This window comes from Sparus aurata, chromosome 16 (genome assembly GCF_900880675.1).
Source record: "Sparus aurata chromosome 16, fSpaAur1.1, whole genome shotgun sequence".
In the NCBI taxonomy this organism is placed as follows: domain Eukaryota; kingdom Metazoa; phylum Chordata; class Actinopteri; order Spariformes; family Sparidae; genus Sparus; species Sparus aurata.
In genome coordinates, this window is record NC_044202.1 from 11,326,777 (window position 1) to 11,351,314 (window position 24,538).

The following is a 24,538-nucleotide window of genomic DNA, read 5'->3' on the forward strand; positions in this document are numbered from 1 at the left end:
TTAAGAGAACGTCGTGTGTGCTGACTTTGCATTCCACAACAGCTTGTGGTTTTTTTCCTCCTCGTCGTACCTGACCAATTTGCCTCATTTGTCTGCCTGCTTATTTTGCATACCGTCAGCTACTGTACTCTCTGCTCTGCTCCAACCAGAGGCTCGGACGGACACACACACACACTAACACACACAATCCACATGTGCAGAGGGTGCACCGCTATGAAATCAAAACTTGCTGAGCTCGTTCAGCAAAGGGGCACTAAAAGAGATTAACATACGTGGTGGAGATTTTACACGCCATCAGCAGCACGCACACGCACACACACACATACTGACACGGGATCCAACATGGAGACGTGTTACAAACAGGTTGGTTTTTATTTTTATTGGAATACATATGGTTTGCTGTACAGTTGGCAGCTTCAAGAGACCTACATGCAGAGTGCGCCAGCCACAGTAAGGTTAAAACATGCACAATGTATTAAGTCTAAAACAAGGGGAAAAAAAAGAAAAAGAAACAGCCTCCCCACTCAGTCCACCTGGCACTGCTGACACACTGAGAAGCAGTAATAAATCATTAAAAAAACCCTTTTGATCACACATATCCAACTGTGTTTGACACCTCTGTCTGTCAGTCTCCTTCCTCTGCACACAAAATGAACTCAAACACTCGGTATTTAAAACAAAAAAAAAAGTTGATTGTACAGGCCTGAAATTCTTATCTGTGAGATGAAATCCAGCTATATGTCGATTCTTTAAAAAAGGATTCCTATTAGTTTATCTGTGTACGTATATATATATATATATATACACACACACATACATATATACACACACACACACACACGTTTCTGGGGCCTGCACGCTTCTTTCTTTGGCAGCACTTACAAACATACAGCACAGAAGATGCACAAACCCTGAATTTATGAGCGACGGAGAACAGAGCAGCTGAGAGGCTGGAGCACTGAGCGGGAGGACACATGGCAAACCGCTAGGCACCTCAGACCTGCTCAGTTCTGATTAAAAAAATACCTCAAACGCCCTCATTCTCCAACGACTGTGACAAAACCCCTTCTCTCTAAAAATGGTCTCGTTCTCTTGATCCATGGTGTGCCGCCACGTCTCCAGGTGGTGAGAAAAAAAATGTCTTGCATTGACACAACAAACAACAAAAATACAGGAAGAAGTACTCTCCAGGAGTGTAATAATAACAACGAGGAAGATACATTATCTTGCAAAAAAAAATATCATTCTTAAAATCAAGATGGACAAAATACTTAATATATTTCAATAATAAGGCCCACTTTACAAAATTACAAGATTTTCCTTAAATAAAATCTATCCGATATAGCTTCCAAAATAAGACATCTTTTGTTTAACAAAGAAATAAAAACATACATAAGCAGAAAACAAACCCCCCCCCCCAAAAAAAGAAAGAAAAAAACCCTCAAATTGATTATTTCCCCTTAATTTCAGTATTTTAGAGACAGGGTGTCCATCTAGAGGGGGAAACATTAGCACTGTCTCTGTCTGTAAACTGGAAATACTGTGGAATGATTTTGGCACAACGTTACAAGGCTGAGACGCAGGCGTAAACAGGGTGCCATGCCTCAAAACAATATGTTCAAACACGATTTCATCCACTGAGTGCACGCCAATTTCCTTTTCCTTTAACCGGTGAGGTGACTCTTAAATACTCTAATTTGGCTGGTGCAAAAAAACACATAACATTACAGACTACTGAAACGGAGTTTAAGTACAATTCTGGGACATAAAAGAGGAACCAGGGGGCATTAGTCGTTTGAGGTCTTAAAGTTAAGTGCTGGTTAAGTGCAGATTACAGCCTATGCCGCCCAGTGACACCATGACCCGGGCTTCACAATGGAGGCCTTTCAGGGCAAAGGCCCGCTCGCTGCCCAAGAGCCACCACTCCAATCTCCACTAAGTACATTCTAGTCTACTTTATAAAGAGGAAACAACAATGACTTGTAAATAATGGATGTTTATACATACACCAGCAGAGCCTAAGAGGATTTCTGTTAACTCTTTAGTTGGGATTTGAGCAGGAAGGCCTCTTTTCTCTTTTTATTTAAAGGGACAGTTCACCCCAAATTCAAAAATACTAGAGTCAATAGTGCTTATTATCCATCTAGATTATTTTGGTGCAAGTTGCAGAGTTTTCCAAACATCTGCCTTCAAATATAATGGAACTAGATGGCACTTGGCTTGTGGTGCTCCAAGCATAAAACAAACTATGTTTGCAAAGCTCAACAGCAACGTGCCTTTCCAGAAATCACGCCCCGGTTGCTCAAGATAATCTACGGACCTTTTTGTGAACAGTTTCATGTAGGAACAATTTACTTTCTCCCCATCATTGCCCAGAGCGAAATCCTGCATCTACCGGTGGACGACAGGTTCGTGTTCATGACTGCACAGGATGTAAACATCAACAGCATCTTAGTTAGCGAGTCTCTTTCCATGACTAGATGCATGTGTTCCCTCTGCGCTGTGATACAGAAAGAAAATTGTTCCCACATGAAACTGCTCACAACAAGGTCTGTGGATTATCTTCATTTACACGTTCATGACCTCTGGAAAAAGACATTTCTATAGAGATTTGCCAAATGTCCTTTTTGGGTGTTTTGAGCACCACAAGCCGAGCGCCTTCTCGTTCCATTATACTCAAGAGTAGGCAGACGTCTCTACGGCCGATGTCTCCAAAATTTGGCAACTCGCATCAAAACGATATAGATCTATTCTCTGAGAGGAACCGACAAAAACCATGAAACTGTTCCCTTACAGCGACACAAAAGCCATAGAAGTCTCGACACCTGTGGCGTCCCAGATGACCAGTCAGGACATTGCACCACGTCAACACCATACAGGCTTTCCACCACTGGAAGCATCAGTGAAGACCTACATGACATGTGAGTAGTCGGCATGTAGCCCAAAACACATACAGATAGAAGCGCTAACTGGTCTGTTTCAATGGACGGTGTGGACCTTACAGTGGGGTGTTAGTGTACTTTGGGGCCTTGTAAGGAAGGAAGACAGCATGCACAGCAGAGGAAGCAGTTTCAACTTTGCCCTCAGCCCCGCTTTCTTTGAAGCCGCTCTCCAGGAGGTCAACCCTCCAACGCATCATAAAACGCACAGTTTCCAACAGCTGGGCTCTTCCTGGGACCCCCCCCCCCCAACTCAAATTCTCTCCTCAGGGTGAGAGAAAGTGAAGGAGACGAGCGACAGAAGTTGAGGAGGGGTGAAACTTCGGGACTGTCTGCGTGGTTGACTAATTTTGTTGGGTGGAGGGAAACAGGTGACACATTCTCGGGGCGGTAAGGCAGGATAAAGGTTAAGGGGGGCCCTTGCATCATCAGTTGCTATAAACAGTTATTCTGACCCACAGTGATGTCATCCGCGAACTCTGACAAACACACGTGCGCGTTCGTCACTCTGCGCTTTTTTACTCGGGGACCTCTTACAGCGCACCAGAACACATGTCGAGCTTTACAACGAGAGCCCCCACTGACATATTAATAACAACACACACACACGTACACACTCCGAAGGACGACCACACCGCGTGTATCTCTGGCAGTGTGAGCGCAGCCAGAACTGGACATCCGATACCCGTTGTCTGTTTTAATTATCCCTAAAGTGGCCATCGCCGCCAAGCTGCCCGTCTTCCTCTCTCCTGTATTTAGAAGCCCTGAGTCAAGACAGGATTAGATGCAGCCCTGACCCTTGACCTTTCAGTTACCCAGGGAGCTGCTCATCACTGTTTGGTGACAGGCCTCTGGCCTTCGAAAAACAACTCTCTGAACCAACAACACATATCACCGCTGGTTAGCACTCGGCTTCCCTCTAGGAAATGAGAATCCAAGGAAGATGCAGAGAAAGCGAGAAAGAAGGAGGGAGAGGAAAGGGGGAGGGAGGGACTTTTGACTTCTGTGAAACACTCAAAGGAAAGTTGGAATCAGTTGAAAAGATGAGATCGAGGAAGAGATGGCAGCAGAGAAAGCACGGAAAGACTATATGATCATCAAGTCTTGGCGTGTGTGCTGAAAGCTCTAAACTGTTTGTCTGGTCTGTTTTTGCCCACTCACAAAGCCAGCAGCGGCCCAGAGGAGGCCACATGGCAATCCTTTTCTGAGGCTGCGCTGCACCCTGCGACTCTGACGGACAAATCCAAGGGACGTAGCTTTTTGGGCAGTGCGGTCTGTATTCTTAAAAGGGTGCTTTGAAGTCAGACTAGCTTTTTCTCAGGGAACCTTGTTTTGACATCCCTCAGGGAGGAGTTCCCCCGTAGAACCTCTTCTTACGCTCCGACTAAAAAAAAACTTTTACGACACAACAATCCTCCGAAACGTAAAAATACATGAAGTTAAAAAAAGAACCTCTCAATTAGCGTCGCATGTCACTCATCCGCACAGTCTGAAGTTGCTGGGACAATCTTACTCTTTTACTGCATGTCAAGGCACAGATGAGCCTACTGTGGATGTGTCCAACGGTGAAAGGGATGCTTACGAGCAAACGTGAAACGGTGAACAAACATTTGCGTTTGGACTCAACACCAGTCATCACCTCGGATCTGATCATATTTACAGGCATTGCATGGAGGAGGCGGGGCAGTTTATTGATTGCATATAATCTCCTGCTTGCATAAACAGTAAAGTGACAAAGCAGTGACACACGGGGCTCCAGCCTAACCTTTGCACATCAAAAGAAACCTGTACATACTTCATGGAGACTCATAAATATTACAGCTAGATGTCGGCTGGTAGAATGCAGGAGGACTGAGACATGTACATTCCCAGCAGGGTCTGACTCAACACAGCACTGAAATCCATAACAGCAGAAGAACCAAGATGGACACCGGGCTTCAACAGTTCTTCGACAGATCCCGCGTGTCCCAAGTTGTCACAGTTACGACAAAAGAATGCAGTCGTGTTGCAATCGAGCCGTCAAGCAGTTGGTCATTTTCGGCTGCATTCAGGAGCAACATTCAGAAGTTTTGCTGCGGGACTAAAGTTTACGTCGCCTGTCGAGCTGCGGTGAATCTTAAGCGTCAGATTTTACATCCAGCAGGAGCCTGATGAGCGACTCAAACGTTACAGAAAAAGGTCTGAGGTTTTTGTCATAGATATGCACCATTCACCTAAAGGAAAAAAAAAACTAAAAACACCTTATTGTATTACTGGCCACTACTGAGATCGGTTTCTATGGCACCCCCCATTGTCGCAGTGGCCACCGCCAATGAGAGATTGCTCCGACATACCAACCACAAATTGATATTTTTCAATGTAACAAAATAATACACCTCTATAGAAATAAGAAACAGAGATAAGCTGGGACGATTCGCACGGCGAACCCAGTCAAGCTGGACTGTCAGTTCCTTGTGGTGAGAAGTCTATGACTGGCTGGCATGTACACAGTATTTACAGCAGCACTGAAAATATGTCCGATTTGCTGGTAATCCAAAGTCCAATGTCCACGTTAAAACAGAAACTCCATTCCACTATGGCTCTCTCAAAATACATGAATGAGGACAATTGCAACAGCTGTAAAACAAAGCACCATGGAAATTGTAGCATGGTTTGAGGTTATAAACACTGCCCTCCACAACCCCCCCCCCCCTTAATTATTCTTTTTTTTTTTCCTCTACATGTGCATTGCATTTCATTGCGTGCAAACTACGATTTATTTTTCTCTGTCTTGATATGGTTGAGCAGAAAGGGAAAGGGTAATGCAGGAACAGGAAGCAAATTACAAAGAATCAAAATAAAGTGGTGAAAATGGCAAAAAAAAGAAGCATAAATACTATCCGGGTCTAGCAGAAGTAATGTGTGTGTGCACGTGTTCTCCTTAAATGCAGCAAACCAGCAATCCTTTATAAGCATGCTGAGTCACAATCGTTCAAGTGCTCTTCAGTTATTACTTAGAAACATGCAAGTGTTTGCTCGACATGGAATGGCCCAAATTATATCCAGTTTGAGGCCGCATGCCAGGAAAGTGGTGACACGGGTTGAAAATAAACCAAGGGTTTAAAATGAACATGTGTTTTATTGTTGTTTGTGCATGTTTGCATGGTTTTGCGTTCATATGTGTGAGGAAAATCAGAAATTAAAAGCTCATATGGCCGTCGAAGCAAAAACATGAGTGAATATCATGGTACGGGTCAGCAAAGATGGTAATTCGCTTCCTGTTTTTTGGTCACATTTAAGGTAAAGATCCTTTTAGTTTGTGAAGAATTCTGCATGACGATCCAGCCCTATGAGATGAAGACGCATCCTAAACATCGCACTGCTGTTGATTGAAGATTGAACAGGCATTGGAGAGCAACATATTCAGCTCCATTGAGGTCACTGTAATGGTCCTCTGAGAAAAAGGCAGTCTCAAACGGTTGAGTCTCTTTAAACCCTCTCTGACACGCAGGGAAATCTCCAGCCGTCCCCAGCATGCCAGCCTCTCCCTTGTCAAGTTTCGGGGATTACACTATAATACATCCAACACAAGAAGCGGAAGAGGATACACGGGCTGGTGAGGCGACCTCTGAACACGCTGTATAGGCACCGTCTTTTTCATTTATGCCTCTTTTGGGACAGAGAAAGTTCCGGATAGGAAGAGCCGTTCAGGTCTCAGCGTACACTCAGGGTCAGATCAGAGTAAGGATGTCTGCGGTTTGTTGTTCTATATGGCTGCGACGGCTATTTCTCTTTTCTTTGCTTGTAAAAGAAGCTGTAGATGTTGACTTTTGGAGATGGTGTAGCCACTAGTTGATGGGAGACTGATGTTTGGCCTTCCTCGTGCCATTGAGAGATTAATGGAGTGCTGTTAAAGAAAAATGGAGAGAAAGATCTTACTTAATCCTTCATACTTAAACACAACTATTTCTCTCTTTTAGAAACATGACCATGGTCCATCATTTCCTAATTATTTTCTAGACAGTCTGCCAGAAAGAACAAGGTAATTTGGTCCCAATTATGGGAAAAGTAGATGTCCAATTGATACACTTCCAATTAAAATTATTACCATGCATTTCAAGCAGAACTCGGTTTGTATACGAGTCAACAAGTATGTAGAATAAACATCAAGTATCTCCCTGAAAATAGGAAACTGCTGAAGAAGCAGCAGAAGTACACTGACTCGTGACAAGATTATACATTGTGTATCACATATCTTTAAGATCATATGTTTTATCAATGCTATTTTTTGTTTTATTTTGTCTCTTTACCCAGAATAATATATATTTTTTTGGCATATTCTTAATCCTCATGTTTTGTTTTAACTAGACATTATCATCTTGCCATTTGTAACACAGAGCGCTGTCATTGTAATGCATACATTACTGGCTCTAAAAAAAACCAAACGGAATACAAAAATAAGTAATGAGTATTTATTCAGGTTTAAATGGAGCCTCTCATTAAAGACATTTCCAATAATTAGTGCTGAATTGCACAGTCCTTTCCAGGATTACTGGTGGAAAATACTCAGAATGACAAAGGCCTTTTTCAGTAACAGTACAGTTCACCTGAACCTCTGACTTGCTCATAGACAACTCAGCAGGGTGAATGCAAATGGGTCATCCACTGTACTAAACCCTGCCCATGTACTGTTACATGTGCCACAGCAGCGAAGGGTCAGTTTAAAACTGCACATGTGGTTTGAAACCCTCCTAAGAGATGTGACATCATTGCATTAGGGTTAATTAACATCAGTTCCATTTAATTAATGAGCTTCAGGTGTCGCAGGAATAGAGAATACCCTGCCCTCTCCTACCTGTCCTTTTGCTGCTCAGACCCAGCCGGTCTAATGGTGTTCAGACTGACGGTTCCACAGTCTGCTCCCGGCTCCACTCCTCCCCTCGGCTCTGGACCCCGACCCTTGACCCCGACTGGACCACAGGTCCCCTCTGGAGGAGGAGGCCCCTGCCGTCTTGGACGCCCGCTCATAAACGCTCCCCAAGACGTTTGAGTCGCTGCTGGGTGGCTGCCGCCTCCAGGAGGCTGGGCTGTGGCTCGGGTTGAGAATGGGCTCTGCGCTATCAGCAGGCTGGAAGGTTCGAAAGTTAGATAAAGAAAGATTATTGTTCACGGTCTGATTTGGCATTGGCTTTGTTAGAAACACAAACATCACAATAGATGTTGGTTCATTCATTCCCATACTCTGTTGTATAGGAGCTCTGGGCACTTTGTTTGGACTTTATGTGGGCACTAAATACATGCTGTTTATGTTAACTGGTGTGTGACGAGGAAGTCTGCCATGTGGACTTCTGCCAGAGGAAAAATCCCCAACCAAAAACCCCAAACATACCCCAAGCTGAGAGATTTATAATTTGGTGGGCTGACTAGAAAACAAACCCCAAGTTACTAGTCTGTGGTGGCTACAACGGCACGTCCCCTCTCATAACCTCAGTAACCCTGCTTCAAGAAAGCGAGAGTTAGATGACGATGCAGTTCCTAAAGCACACAGAAACAGCACCCCGCTCCTGTAATTTCAGCTTTAAAAAAGCACCATAATTAGTGACATTTGGTGGGTTGGAGTTGGCTTCTGATGCAGTTTTAGAATGCATTCTCGCTAATTGGCTTTAATGGAGCCCTGCTGGACTGCCTTTTTCTCAGTCTCCTGGGGTAACAGACAGGAAATCAGTCACCAGAGAACACTGCCAAGTGGGCGTAACCAGTGTGGTCACTTCCTGCTCCCGTCACCGAGGGGAGGAAACGGCAGAGTGGCATATTCTCCTTCTATGGTAAGCCACTGCTGCAAGACCGGGGGCTTTCACAAGGTTTCCATGTATTGCACTCTCAGTGTTCCTCCCACACTCAACAGGAGGCTAGATTGTTCAGCACATTCATGACAACAAAGATTTGGCAGGTTTCAATTAAAAACCTAAAAGAGAAAAGCTTGAAAATGATGATGCCTGTAATGTTCTCCTGCTTCTTAAAAGATGTGTGGCTTCAGTCGAAGAAAAATTAGTAACTTCTATGATCGTGCCAACGGAGAGCTTTCTTCCCCCCCATGTGGCTGAAAGTTTTAAGGAAAATATTTGGGCAATAGGAACGTCAGCCTGTAATAAATGGCGTTAAGTAAGTTGATGTGCCGCAGCAGAGAAAAGAGATCTTCTGGGAACAGCAAGTGCTGCCGCCATCACAGACCTGCTCCTGCGGATCACATCAGAACGCCTTCAGCTTGGAAAACTCACTTTTATAGGCTGTCATAATCAGAAACGCTAAATCACGCCCGACAGCACAGCATGATGATTTGACATAAAAAGGGTGGGACAAAGAAAAGCAGTGCTGTTAGGTATATATCACGCACCAACTTTTATATGTGAAATGAGCTTGATAGCCATGTTTTGTGACATTTAAAGGAATGGTTTGACATTTTGCCAACAGAAATGAAAAAGGGTATCCATTTTTTACATTCATTCTGATACTTTTAGGTGTTTTAACATTTAAATGAGTCATGAGCCTGGTTAGGGTTGGCAATGACGACAATATGCTGCAACATTACCAACTACAATCCTTCATTTGGCTCATACTCTGGAGTTTTATGAGGAAAAAAAGGGGCTCTCTGTTTAAGAATTATCAATAAAGTTTCCAAGAGTTACTCTGAAAACCAAATAGACATTGTGGGAAGACTCCGCTCTCCAATACAGACTGAGGCCCAGCAGATTTAAGAAATAACACAAGTAGCGTGTCAGAGCTTCTGCAGAACAAATTATACCCCTGCTTTAAATCTGTCTGCCCTTGGTCTCTCGCCCAATTTTAAGGAACAGCGTTGTCTTGCCAATCCAAACTCTTAAATCACCTCTCAAGCAAGACAATACTCTTAACACTCCAGGTGAAATGTGCTTTTCACTTGCCCAGATGATGATCTGTTTATTGGTCATGATTTATAGAAGCCCATTTTTTTTTATTGCCTTTCACGGGTCAATCGTATCGTGACTGTTTTCTGATGTTCTACTACTGAAAACATCCCACAGACTGTTATTCCACAGGGCTTCTTCTCTACGGGTCACATCAGGCGAACACTGAATAGTACAGCGGCTCTGATCCCACACTTTACCTTGCTGCCGCTGGTTTTTGACTCAACAAAGGATGTTTTGGTATCTCGCTCATCGGCCATATCGGCTCTGCTGTCCTCAGCCAAACATAAGTTCACGGCTCATTCATGTACCGTCTGAGGTTTCCTACTGCTACAGCAGGGAGGGATTAATACAGAGCTGTTCTGTTCTGGGCTCTGAAGTGAGGAGTGAGTCCTACAGAAAGATAGCACTCCCCATTTTCACACTTACCTGATATAGTCGTATCAGAATTCAAGTGTGCTTGGATCTAGTCCTATATGCTCTTTATGTTCTGCTCAGTATTTCTATCAAAGTCTACAGCTATGAGGCTGCACTCAGGCAAAACAGAGCTTTGAGTTAAATGTCATCATATTAGCATGCTAATATTTACATGCTAATATTTACTTTAGCACTAACAACGGGTAGCTGAGGTTGATGGGATTATCATTAGTTAGTATTTGTGATCAACTTAAAATGTTGACCTCATAATATGGATATCATGAAACAACAAATTAAGGAAAAGGTAAGAGAAAACTCCAAGGCACTTGCTTATGAACAAATAAAATTCCCTTTATTGCCACGGCATGGTCATGTTAGACCTTAAAAAACAAACAAGCCTTCATCAGGGAGTCAAACAGATTTCAAGGAACAAAAGGCCCTTTTAAAGTGGAAATCCATCAAGGTGGACACCATATGTCATGCAATCCATCCAACAGTATAAATATGTTTCACTCAAAACCCTTAGAGAGGAAGCCAGGGGATCACTAAAGTCACTAGAACACATCGCTCTGCAACTGTGCCTGTCTGAAGAAAACTGTGCCAATCCACCTACTGGATGTTGAGATATATCATTAGGTATTATACTCTGAGCACCATGGATATGCATATCAAATTTAAAGGTAATCTTACCATTGTTTGTACAGACATTTGACTATAAATTAAAAAGCTGTCATGGTATTATAGGTAAATCAACAAAGTCAGTATGCTTAAACCTCAGGACACGATTCATGTCAGCACAAAATGTCATTGCAATCAGTCGGTGATCTGACAAACTACAGGCAACAGTCAAGGTTAAGCAGCATTTATATTATGGATTTGGACCATGACGATAATACGGCCATGACCTTTGAGTAGATGAAAAGATGTCATTCTCCGTCCCGTAGAGGTCTAAATAAATGACATCCAAATAATTTATACATGAGGTTTCAAAAGGAAAGCTAATCAATACGCTATCAGTTTGTCAGGGTCGCTGCAGGGTACTTAAAGGATCTGGGAGTGTTGTCTCCTCCTTAATGACTATATTGATCAATAGTGCTTTACTGGTGCTGCTGACTTTCAGTCTGCTCTACTCTCATTACTGGGTGGCCTTTGATGTCATTGGTCTTTGGCCAATTTCTAGCAAAAAAACATTCTAAGAGTCCGACTATTGACCGTCAGACTGCGACATTTAGGGATCAAGTTTTAGCCAAAGATAGAGGAGTACAGATACCAAGTTAAGACAGATCATTAATGACTAGCTGCATTCCTCTTTCATCAACTCATGTGCGTCCATCTACAAACGTGTAATAATACAATCCTCTTCTATCAACCTCTGACACTGCAATCACAAACTAATCCCAACCTCCTGCTGTCCTAACTGCAGCTGTATTTATCCAAACCTCTTGGGAACGGCTGTAGTCAGACCACTGAAATGTTCTGAAAATCCAAACCAAAGATGATCGGCTCCACTCCAAGACGTGCTTCAAAGCCCAATTATGAATTGAAGTATGTTGTTTTTGCACTGCAGCAATTTTTCCTTATAATTGCTATCCAAATGGAGTAACCAGTTCATGAATCAAATATCTGGATGAACAAGGCTTTTAACGTGGCTTTTAGAAGCCAACCTAGTGGGTTTGGGTACTTCCCATAAAGAAGAAGTGACAATAAGAGAGGCAGCTCGTCAGGTCACCACTGGTTTAACACATCACTGACTGGGCAGGGACTCATTTTGCTTATTTCCAGGGCTCTACAGTGACCATGCAGTCAAGATTGAGTGATGTGTGACGGGGTCAGAAAGAGGAGAGCAGCAGACACACAAACTGATAAGTGGTCGCTGTCCTGAAAATGAGGAGTTGGGGGTCAAGGCCATTTGGCAGAGTTGATGTGGGCAATGACCCTGACAGAGCTCCTTGAAGCCACTTTGTACATGTCAGGGCTTGGATGACAAATTATATAGAGGGATCGAAGTGAGAAAAAAGGGAGGGGAGGAGTCAGAGACATAACGTAGCTGGTGAGTGGCTCACCTCTAATGCTCTTTCTACAAGCCTATATCGGTGCTGAGTGGGGGCGTCAAGGGTCGAAGCTCACTTGGCCCATTGGGGCAAATGAGAAGGCAAGGCCCTGATGTCAATTACAGCTCTGAGGCCATGTTTGTTGATATGTTTTTATGCAATGGAACATTTGAGGGGGAAGCAGTGTGAAGACAATTTTGACCATGATCCCAACATACAGCTTCGTGGTATACCGTTTACACTGAACAAATCTCCCATCTTGAACTCACTAACATCTTACTTTTGTGTGAAATGTGAATGTAAATTATGGGGGTTTGCTTCCAGGTAAATTAACCCTGCAGTAGTCACAGGGAGTTATTGCTACAGCTCAGCTCGGCTGTGATGTGATGTGATGTGAAGTTAAAGGTACATAAAAAAGTAACCGTTGTTTGGACACTGTTGGTCATAATGTAATAAGACGTAACTAAATATATAACAAAGGTCTAGTTCTGTTTAGTCATTTTACTGCAGAATTTTTACATATAATACCTTTAATATGTTCTTCACCAATTTAGCATAAAATTGTGTAAAAAAAAGGGTACATTCTTCATCCAGTATGAGAACTTTGCATAAATTAAATAGCAGGAAAAACAGCACTGCACTACTCCACAGCAGAAAAACAACCCCGTTCCTTTAACCTCCTAAAGTCTCGGTCCTGACCTGGCCAAGGACCCCTCAATCCACTACTTCTCATTGAAGAACCATTAAATCTTCAGCACAACAGTTACAAAAACAACACTGTGGCACACCACAGGATCAACTGGTCAAACAAATATTGGAGAAATCTCTCTGGAACCACCTTCGACAGCAGATCTCTGTGTGCTGGAGACGGAAACAATTTAACTCAAGATAACTTGAACTTTTTGCCCTTGATCCCAAATGTGACCAAAAATGATGTACGAGACAGCAGACACTTTACGTGTGTGTGTCTGTCTCCTTGGCAACGTCCAGTTTATTTATAGGGGAAAACACAGATCTTACCCGAAGGCCTCTAGTCCAACCTAGTTTGTCAAAATGACAGACTGACATGTTATTGTAACCATGGAGCCCACTCTGTAAGCACTGCTACAGCCATTTGACAATATATTATATACCAATAGACAAGTATGTTAATACTGTAGCTCACTGGTAGTTTTCACCTCATTTTTCTGACTTGTTTAAACTTTCACACTCCATTAATAGAGCTAAAGATAATCACAATCAATCACAATCATAATCTTACGTGTCAATGCACGGGCACGTATAAATTAAAATCAGAGGGCTTAATCTGGCACTTTGTACAGAAACGTGTTGTTTATAAGCTCCAAGGTCTGAAGTGTTGAGGAAGTTATGTGTCAGGTTGTGCCAAAGTTTTGTCATCCTTCATGTGAAAAGAAAAACGTACCAGCAACAAAAACAAGACGCACATACAGTTCGTGCAAGAAGAATAATGTCTGTGCATCACAAACAACTTACGTGGAGGTGAGTATTTGAACAGTTATCTTCAGCCTGGCAGGGGCACAGACTGTAAATGTGGTGGCACATTTAAATACAAGAAAGCTATTTTCTTCTCCTTGAGGTTTCCTAACCTTCTTTTCCCCCTGTTGAGGTTTTTTCATTTCCATCCTCCCTCTCTCTCTCTTTTTTTTTTGTCCCACCCTTTTCTCTTTGTGCTTACTGGGGCAGCAGGAGTGGGGCCTACAGAATTGCTGTGCTAAGCTTGAAGTCGCAGAGCTTGGCGTCAGGGAAAAATACAAGCTGGGCTCTCATGCAAAGTGGACACACCAGGAGCTCAGCCCTGCGGTTGTGCTTTCTGGACTTTTATCTTCAAGACAAAACAATGTGCAGAGTGGTGCGATAATACCTTCACCTGTGTGGCAAGGCAGAGTCATTTAGAAGCCACAGTCTGCAGTGAAAGTTCAGGCTTTGTTTTTGCCAGAAAACTTTAAGAGATGTATGCTAAAAGCAGACACGAAGACCACTTTTCCAAGAAGCTGTAAGGAAATTAGTTTGAAGCTGTCTCCCATGACCCCCAGGTAATATATTTTAAATTTAATGTACACAAAACCCTACAAAAATACACTTCAACCTCAGCTCTAGGAGAAATTTGCCATATTAACAGAGACGAAAAGTGATAAACAAGAATGGAAGACAATCATTCCATTTAGTAAAAAAACGCTAAAAATACTCCAAGCATGTCAAATAACTTTATATTAACATTTTCTACATACCAACATCATTTAAAAAGAGCACATTTCATAAAAGACACATGTTGGATGTCCTACCTGTGGCGTGTATGATCGCCCCCAGGACTGAGAGGTAACAGGTGCATGTGGAACGATCCTTCCCACGCTTCCTCCCTCCGTCGTGGGAGACTGTGAGCGCTTTCCCCGGCGAAGCCCTGGTTCGTCGACTTCCCTGGTGTTGGGAACCGCGCTGTTGATCCTACGCATGTATACCTGAGACAGGAAGTAACACAAAGAGATAAAGATAACATCTATTGTTGTTCCCTCCTATCCTACCATCTATTATTCTTTCTCATACATTTATTCACTATCTCACCTCTGCAGGGGACGGCTTGGCTCCCTTCTGTGCCTCAGCATTTCCACTAGCTCCTACTCCCCTGTTTATCGACTCTTCTGTATCGAAGGTGGTTGCCCGGTAGGCCCTCCATGTTGTTGCAGCTTCTACTTCATCCTCTGACCCACCATCAGTCAGGGTCTTTGACCCCCTTCTTCCCTGGCCTGTCTCATCCACAGTTGCCGGATCCCGGTTCCTCCAGGTGCTCCTCACAGTCACATTCTTCATGTCTGGTAAACTGTCTTCTTGGGAGTACTGGCTTTGTCTTTGGCGTCTCCAGCTGGTGACCGTGGTGGTGCTACTGCTGCTGCTGCTTTCGAAGCCTGACTCAGTGTCATTAAAGTCTGCGGCGCTGGTGTCCGGGGACTGGAGGCTGAAGTTGCTGCGTTGGCAGCAGAGGTGGCTGGTGGTGGTTTCCACTCTGGAGGTGTTGTAGAGTTTGGACCTTGATGAGGAATCATTGTGGTCGTCCACCCCACAGTCCTGGTCCTGGCACGACCGCAACGTGATCTCACTCTTGGGAATGGAGATCTCATATGGGACGGAGATGCTGCCATGGTGTTCACTGCTGGGGCCTGGCAATAAGTAAAATCATATCACAAATTTTGTAACCATTTCATAGATATAGATTTAATCAAAATACAGAAGAGATATAGATTTATAGACAAGACTGAAAGGCAGTGTCCTTCATGCTATCAGAATGGCTGTATGGATGGCGGTGGCAGATTACGACCAAAAACCTGCAAACCTTCTAACATTTCCATCAGCCTGTACTGTACTTTGTGTGAAATGTTCCTTGAGTTAGCAGTTAAATGTTAGCATGAAAAAACTAGAAATTAAGATGGTGGACCAAGTAAACTTTGTACAGTAGCTGCTAAATTATGATTGAATTTTGAAAAACATCATCATCAACATCATTTGGCATAATCAAAGTCTCAGAACCCCTTAGAGCCCAAATGGATTTGAAAATATGTTAAGTCCATCCTTTTGTAAGGAGAAATCTCAGCTGATAAGCTTAAGGCATTAGCATGGACCCTGTCTGAAGTCACTGCTGATGTGCATGGAGGCGAGTATATATGACTGAATTCTAGCTTTTGTGTGAACTTATCCATTAGACACATGGCTTATCTTTTTTTTACTTTCTAAAAAACATGCTTTATTTACAATTAACAGAATGAGGAGTACAGCAAAAGGAGGTTGGCTTTGAAAATCTAATGCATTACACTTTCCGTTAACATGCAGTTTTACTGCTTAGTAAATATACAACTCCAGTTCTAACAAAAATGTACGAAAGTGTTGAACTATGGACTTGCACAATGACAAGACAGAGCTCCAGCTGGTTGCGTTTGATCATTCACATGGCATTACAATGATGTTAAGTTTTTGCTTGTGTGAATAATTTAATATTCATTTTTTTTTTTATTAAACATTTTAACATTAGCATTTTATTCAGTCTGTATAGAATGGCGGTGACAACTGGAGTTAAACTGGTTTGTGAATTGTGAAAACTCACCTATGAGGATGTTACTGGTGGAGGTGTGGCGTTCTTTGACCGGTAAGGGCTCGCTTGACACACTGCTGCTGCGACTGCTGGTTCTTGAGGAGTTTGGGTCGTTGGGGTAGATGGTTATACTACTGGTCATTTTACTAGTGCTGGTCACAATGGGTTTGGTTGAGATTTTGGGCTTGCCGTTTGTAGACAAAGGTTCAGAAATCATCATTTCCTTCCTGTCAATCTCGACTATCGCGGGCTTGATGACAGCTTTTGACCTCAGTGCCTCACGTGGGCTGCACACACGTTGGATCTCAATCCCTGATGCAGTGTGCGTTGGCCCCGGGTGAGCCCCCTCAGCAAATGGTGTTCTGCTGTGGAGCTCCTCATCGAACGAGCTCCGGGTAGAAGAACCCTCTGAATGGGAGTCATGCACATGGGAGTATCTAGGATATCTGGAGGATGCAGTCCTACTGCTTACGGTTGTAGTAGTCGTCTCAGTTACAGGCTCAGGTTCAGAGGGCCTTGAACCAGTAGATTCTGTTTCAGAGGCAGAAGAATGACCCTCTGATCCTTGGTCGTTGGGCAGTAGTGGAGTGACAAGGGATCTGTAGGCTGTGTAGGATCCATTGGCTTTGGACAGGGCGGAGGCGACAGATACAGGGGCAGCTTCCTGAACCTGCTCTGTTGATTCCTGATCTGAGGCAGACGCTGTGTCCTTCTCTAAAGCTGAGATACTGTTGATGTTACTGGAACTTTCAGGCACTACATCAGAGTTGTTTGATTCGCTATCACTCCCAACATACAATTTTGAGAACTTTTCTACTCTTTCTACTCTGCTCTTTTTAGTGTCCCCATCGGCCTGTTTGTGAGCCGTCCTCAGTGGTTTCTGGTCATTAGCTGCTGGAGGGTAGCGACTAAGAACAGATGCTTTTTTAACATCACTAGAAGGTGTCTTTGCAGAGCAGAAAGCGGCTCCCCTGGACTTTTCCTCAGTTCCTCGTCCTGTGTCTCTTACTCCATTATCAGATGGAATTGCAGTAGTTGGGGTTTTGGGTGTCCTTCTCTTGTGAGCAGGACTGAGGGCTCTCCTCACAGATTTTGGGGAGCTCTCCTCTGAGTGGCTCAGCTCTTTGCTCCTCAACTTGGTCTCTCTCCTATGCTGAGGAGAGAGATCCCTGTTCTTGTGTTTGGGGGAACTTGGTTCTGAGACAGTTGCTGCACTCCTATATTTGGGCTTCTCTTGTCTGAAACCCCCCTTCACAATAATCTCTTCATTGTCAGCTTTGCCATTCTCCAACACCTTAACGGAGCTGTTGGGGCAAACGTTAGTGCCCCCATTGCCATGTTTATCCAAATTACTGGTTCCATTTCTTCCAATTCCACCTTTTCCGCACAGCTGCGTCCTGAGCTGTTCCACCTGCTCACTAAGTTGGCGAGTCCTGTTTCGTTCCATCTGGAACTTCTCATGAAGTTCATCATTTTTGGACTCCGAGCTCTTTAGATCCTCCTCCACTATCTCCAGCTGTTTGAGGCGATTCTTCAGCCTCTCTACTTCCTGTGTCAGCTCCTTTACTTTGTTGTCCTCCTCCTGCGAGCCCTCCAGACCGCTGTTCTTCTCATTTTCAGATTTGTTCACAAGACCGATTTTGTCATCAGCCATCTTCAAGTAGTCAAGGCTCTTCTTGCGTCCCGCCAGTTTACTCGTGAGAAGCCCTGTGGATGAAAGCTCATCTTCAATTCGTGACCTAATTAAATCTGTACGACCGGGGTCTGCGGACATGCCGAGCCGGTTCTTCTGGAGCTCCAATTTTTCTGTCAGCTTCAGAATGATCTTCTCGTCCTCTCTCTGCTTTTCTAGTAGCCTCTTACGCTCACTCACAAAGGTCTGGGTGAATCCTTTGAGTTTCTCAAGCTCCATTGCCAAAGCTTGCTCTGCCCTTTCAAGCTTCGTCTCAGACCCTTCCACCTCCTTCAAACGAGCTTTGAGGGCCTCCAACTCTGACGAGAGCTTCTTTGTCAAGTTCTTCTCCTCATTGAGGTTGAGGCAGAGCTGGCTGCAGTCAGACTTGCTTTTCCCGAAAGCTTCTTCCAGTTTCTCCAGTTCGGCCATCCTCCGTTGTAAACGCTCAATCTCACTCTTTAGTTCCTTTGTAAGGCTTTCCTCCTCTTCCAGTTTCTCTCTGACTGTGCGGCAGAGGTCCTCAGCTTTGCGTACCTCCTCATCCTTTCCCTGGATCTTTAGGAGATTTTTTCTCAGGACCTCTATGTCACCAAGCAGAGATGAGTTGCTGCCTTCTGCCTGGATGATTTTGTCCTGTAGAGGAGAGAGAGTGTTCAATCAGTCTATACATCTATACATGCAGTAGATATCCTTTCCGCTTCTTTCCACTCATTTACCTCTGAAATACACACAAAAACACACAATCAGAAGTCAAGCAGTACTGACCTGCAGGTCCAGCAGCTCATCCTCAGCCTTCTGCAGCTTGGTCGTTGCCTCTTCCAGTTCTTCCAGTCTTCTGCTGAGACTCTGTAGTTTGTGCCGCAGGTGGCGATGTGTCATGTCTTTATGGTCAGACATGGCTTCAAATCCTTGTTTTTCTACCTGTTGTGTTTGTTTAGTTTTTCAGATTATTTGATGACTATATTTTGGGAGGTCCACATTTGTGTGGTAGTGATATTGAGTCCCCTCAGGCTCTAGGGGAAAATCTCTTCTCTCTCAACAGGCTGTCTTTGTGACCGTCACTTTAAGACTTTGAAGTTTCCTCACAGCAGTGTTTAGCAGACAAATCTGTCATCTGTAGGAGGGAGAGAGGAAATAACACTTAGTCATCCGTAATTTGCCAATGACAGTCATTTGCATTCTCAAAAGGTCCGTAAGTGAGGAGCAACACTGCACATTGAAGCACACAAGTATCATTTTACACTACCATCTAATTGCTGTGACCCAAACCATAGGACAGGACTAAATGAGGCCAAACACCAATCCATGTACAAATTTAACACACTTGCACATGCTCTGGGTGCATTTAAGGCATGGGGCAATATGAAAATTACATGTCACAATTATCCTAGCCAACATAATTGAGATACCAGATACTACAAATAGCTTTTCTAATGGAAACAATGAGTCAAAGAATCTTAAATAAGTAATCTTGAATCATAAGGTCTTTCTGCACCAAAAAAGGTCAAATAGATGTTGATACACTCATCTTCCTGTCATTTTTCTTTAGTTTGGAATCCATAGTATTTAACACAACTCTGATTTAACCAATTTTTGTAGGGGATACAATGTGAAAGTCATGGCTCCAGCCACGATGACAGACTTTGGAAATTCAAAATAAATCAAGAAATCAACATAAGACTGTACGTCAGTGTGCTAGACAGCTTATTCAAATGAATATTAATGAGTATCTCAATTCATGATTATCCCCAAAATCAGAAATCAGAAAGATAAACTGAGTGGTTTTTTAATATCGATCTGCAAATAAAATCTTCTATTGTCCCATGCCTAGTGCATTTTATAAGAACAACAAACATGACCCGGACTCTTGAATTCATGAAAATAAACATTTCTAAATCTGTGGCAAAGGAACCATTTATCATCATGACAAGCTGCACCTTCCTCTTTGCCATTGAACCACCATGTATTTCACCTTGCCTGTCCTTTAAAGGAGATGGGGGTGGCACTGCTCACATGTGTGCGGGAGCATGAGGGTTTGAACATGCCTACACACACGCGCGCACACACACGCGCGCACACACACACACACACACACACACACACACACACACACACACACACACACACACACACACACACACACACACACACACACACACACACACACACACACTTCTCCCTGCTGTTGTATCCAACATCGATTTGCTTGCCTGCCTGTTTCTGCTGACAGCAGCGTATCTCAATAACACCGGCCTCCTTCACATACCCCCATCTGCACACATACACAGCTGTCGCTATGGTAACCGCTACATCACCGGCCCGTCACAACACACTACACCATTCATGGTCACTAGGGAGGAATAAATTGGCTTTAATCAGACATTTAAGAAAACCAAAATCACAAAAATAGCGAAAGTGGAGCAGTGTGAGCCAGTACAGTTATGTCAGAGGTTGGATCATATAGCCATTACAATGTGCCAGAACCCACAAAACATGGTTCTGTGTGATGAGAGCAGAGATTAGTTGCACACTGATGTCAGCACGGCCTCAACAAATCGAACAGCTGTAGCTTCCGTCTCATGCATGATTCAGGTAGCGGTGGGTTTTCCCCGCTCTTCCTAAATCCTATTAATCCCCTTCCCCCCACCGACCGCGAGGGAAGTATCGACCTGAGGGTAGGACATAACATCTGCACACATCATCACTTATCGACCCCGAGACAACCCGCTCCATGCCTCGTCTCTCCCCTCGTCTATGGCACCATGTTCAAAAGTTGCTACAAACCACTACATATAAAGACTACTGTAGTGTTTCTTTACATTACAAAACTTACACAGCTGTAAAAACATCAACCAATGCAGTAAATTAGCTTAAGCTTTTTATCTACATGGCTATATGGTATACTACATGGTATAACTTGCCATTATGGTTAACTCCAGCACAGTTTCATATACTCTTTATCGTTTGATTTGGTGTAAAAAGCCCAAACCACTCTTCCCACAATTCATTAAATGTCTTGTTGAACATTAAACCATGGCAATACGCTTTCAAAGTCAATATGGCAACGATTACTTTATGTAAAAGTACAATGCGGACTCAAAGCTTCTAGCTGTAGCATTTTAATTATTCTTTACTTTGATGAGGTCTAGTGGTTTGGTAATCTTCTCATCACGGAGTACAAGACTTAAAGGAAACACTGCAGCGTACAGTGACTAAAGAGGGAGTAAGGATAAAGAGAAAATGTTGGAGGGAAAACTGCTAGCCTAGCTGTCCACTTGAATGCCAAAACACCTTTGTCAATAAAGTCATTTTGTGCTGCATTAGGTCTGCCCAGCTGTGGCTTGTTAAGTGAGCTTTAGACCAATTCTTTCTCTGTTGTCTTGAGGTGGTTGCAGTGATCCAAACTTGTCCCGACTGATCCTGTTCCAGGGGAGTAAAAATACTGAAACATTTTTTTACCACATATCTATTAAAAGCAGAGAGCGCTCACTGGCACAAAGCGTTTGAATACCTACAGTTCAACTCTTTATGACAGCTCTTCACGCCGCACTATGCAGCTCAGGAAATATGTAACCACTGAAAAAGACACCAAGACTAGATGATATGAGACATCCTATAAGTTCAGTCCGTCTATTTTGCTCTTCAACGTATATTTTGGATATCTTAGGGTTAGGTTAGGGGCCTCTACATGATCTCTGAAATCCAAAAACTCTGGTCAAGCCTCGTTCTGGTTAATAATGGTATTCCACTGGGTCTGGCTACTCCTGTCTTGGCAGGCTGCCTACCTCTCCTTTCATACTCCCTTTATTTCTTTGCCAGCTCTCTACCTCCCTCCCTCATCTCTCCCCACCATCTCTCTTAGACACGCACACCAGCGTGGCCAAGTGGGCGCTTTTAAGGGGCGGCGGTGCGTGCAAAGCGACTCTGGCAAGGGCCCGCCTCTGCCAAACCAATCAACATACCTGATTCACTTATCGCAGGGGCCGTTGGCCTCATTAGCTACATTCGGGACAAGACAGGAGGGAATTAGAAGGGTGGTGGCGGGGATGGAAATGTGGAGAGAAGAAAGGGTGGTAGAGGGAAAGGAGAAAGGCAGGAGATTAGAGGTGAAGAAATGATGGGGGAGTTAGTCTTAGACCATGAATTTCTTCCATCTAGGAGCATAACCCATATAGATAAGTGCTTACAAACGCAGATGGTTCCTGTATTCTTTTGATTTTCCACACCTGGATGCTAATGAATCAGGAGGATATTCAAAGTATATTGTTTGTCTTCAAGACAGTGGTAAAAAAAAACAAAAGATGTGGAGCTGTTTGGTCAAGAAAACAGAAAGGCAGAGGAATGGAAGATTTTCGTTCCCCTAATCTGTGCTTCGTTTGGCAATTATGGAAAACTGGAGGGGGGTAGGAGCTCGGGAAACTGACCCCTTTTACGCAGGCACATTCCTAATCATGGACTAACCAGGGCACTGCCAGTCCCTTGCTCTGCCTCGTCTGCTCTTAACCAGGCCACTGACAGGCTCTCCCCAGCCCATTCCTAACCAGGGCATTGTCTGAGTTTTATAGCCAGGGCCAAAGCAGGATAGAGAATGTTTCTGAGGGTTTTGCTTTAGTCTGCCTCAAACATCCACTGAATCAGGACAAATCAGAGTCCAGATTTGATTTCAGTCAAAGAAATTTCATTGATTGCCATGACTTACATCATCTGGACTGTGAGGCAAGCCTCTGCGAATATTCGGACAATCTGACAGCAGCGTATCACTTAAGCTCGATCTCTATCTGTACCAAAAACACACAACCCAATAAAAATCAAAGAGAACACAGAAAACAGCTTAAACAAAGCCCTGGCTGACTCCACCGTACGACTTCCACTTCCTCAAATCTGGAAAGGAAGTCCCCCACTTGACCTTTTTGCTAACCTCTGCACACCCACTGCCATTGTTACGGGAATCAGGGCATAGAGTATGTTGACCAGCAAAAGTGCGTGCTACCAGAGTGCACTTATCTTGAGATGACCTCTACATTAATAAGTCTATGAGGCTTTGCTGTAAGAGGGTTAAGATGGTGCAGGGTGGAGATAGACAGGTAGATCTACTAACCGAAAAAGATAGGGTCCTGAAGGCAATGTCTGCATTATAAACACTAATATCTGGTTTTAAGAGTTGTCAAAGTTGACCTTTGAATTTTGCATATAAAATGTCACAATATCACTCAAGTTGAAACTGGTTCTGCTATAACTTTCCACTGCTGTAGGTGGTGTGGCATAGGAAATGGGGAAATTTTGAAAAATCTAACCCACCTGCTAAAGGTGAATTTATGATTTTTTTTTTTCAACTTGTGACTTACATGTGTAAGTGTTTTATATCTTAAAAGAGAAAAACGAGGATTGATGCACATGAGATTCAGTGGGAGAGACAGACAGTGATGCATGCAAGAGGACGGGAAGGAGAAGGGAAACCAGAGGGGCGTCAGTTTAGCTAAGATCAGGACCACCAAACAGACTTGGAAGTAAAACTTTGTTGAAGAGGTCCGTCAGCTCTGCTTGCTCTCAAAACACACACACACACACACACACACACACACACACACACACACACACACACACACACACACACACACCAAGGTTACAATCATACACCATATCATTAGGGCTTTAGCCACTCTCTTCCTGCCTGCCTGTTGCCTTCAGTACATTCTGTTCCCTCCATGAAAGAGAGGAAAGGAAAGAAAAAGAAAAAAAAAATCCCCTCTCTATTGCACTTGACGTTAGGTTGGAACTTATGGGTTTGAAGCTCTTCTGCCTCATAAACGGTAGTTAATAAAGGGCCGGCGGCCAATCAAAATCCCCCGACCACATCTTCATGTAGGGAGTTATAGCCAGTTTGCGTGTGTGAATGTGTGACAAACAGTTTGTGTTTGTGTGTGTGTGTGTGTGTGTGTGTGTGTGTGTGTGTGTGTGTGTGTGTGTGTGTGTGTGTGTGTGTGTGTGTGTGTGTGTGTGGAGGGACGACGGCAGTGGATGGATGCTGGCGCAGCACTGGAAGCCACAAGATGGTGGAGACCTGATGCTTGGCCTGCATTTTTCCGTTTTTCCAAGAAAAAGAAAACCGGCATCCCATAATGTTCGGTTTGTCGTTTCCTGTGCTGTCATGTTACTTTTCTCCCCATTTTTTTCACCCTTTTAGCTTTGCGTCGCTCCTGGAAAAAACGGTAAAGAAATGAAAGGCAGCTTTGCATTTCAGCCAAAAAAAAATGGCAGAAGAACAAGCTGAAACGGGATGGGGATACCTCTTCTTGGATTTTTCCTTCAGATCCAGGGGGGAATGACCACTTGCAGTATTGGTAGTGAAGTTTGTTGACATATTGGCTAAAGCAAAATGTTGTCTCTGGTATAAAAGGTACATATGTTTATGGGAGAGGACATGCAAGTTAACC

General features: G+C 43.7%; 1 protein-coding gene across 1 annotated transcript in view; it reads right to left on the bottom strand.

Moving 5' to 3' along the window:
• Window positions 1–347: 347 nt before the first annotated feature.
• Window positions 348–24,538, bottom strand: part of luzp1 (leucine zipper protein 1) — a 49,856-nt gene continuing 25,665 nt past the window's right edge. The window contains exons 3-8 of the mRNA XM_030443906.1: window positions 18,870–19,218; window positions 16,442–18,737; window positions 14,911–15,503; window positions 14,634–14,807; window positions 7,774–8,046; window positions 348–6,825 (exon numbers count right to left, since the gene is read on the bottom strand). Of these exons, the coding sequence (XP_030299766.1) occupies window positions 7,804–8,046; window positions 14,634–14,807; window positions 14,911–15,503; window positions 16,442–18,737; window positions 18,870–19,001 (3,438 nt within the window). The 5' untranslated portion in view covers window positions 19,002–19,218 and the 3' untranslated portion in view covers window positions 348–6,825; window positions 7,774–7,803. The remainder of the gene's footprint in view (window positions 6,826–7,773; window positions 8,047–14,633; window positions 14,808–14,910; window positions 15,504–16,441; window positions 18,738–18,869; window positions 19,219–24,538) is intronic.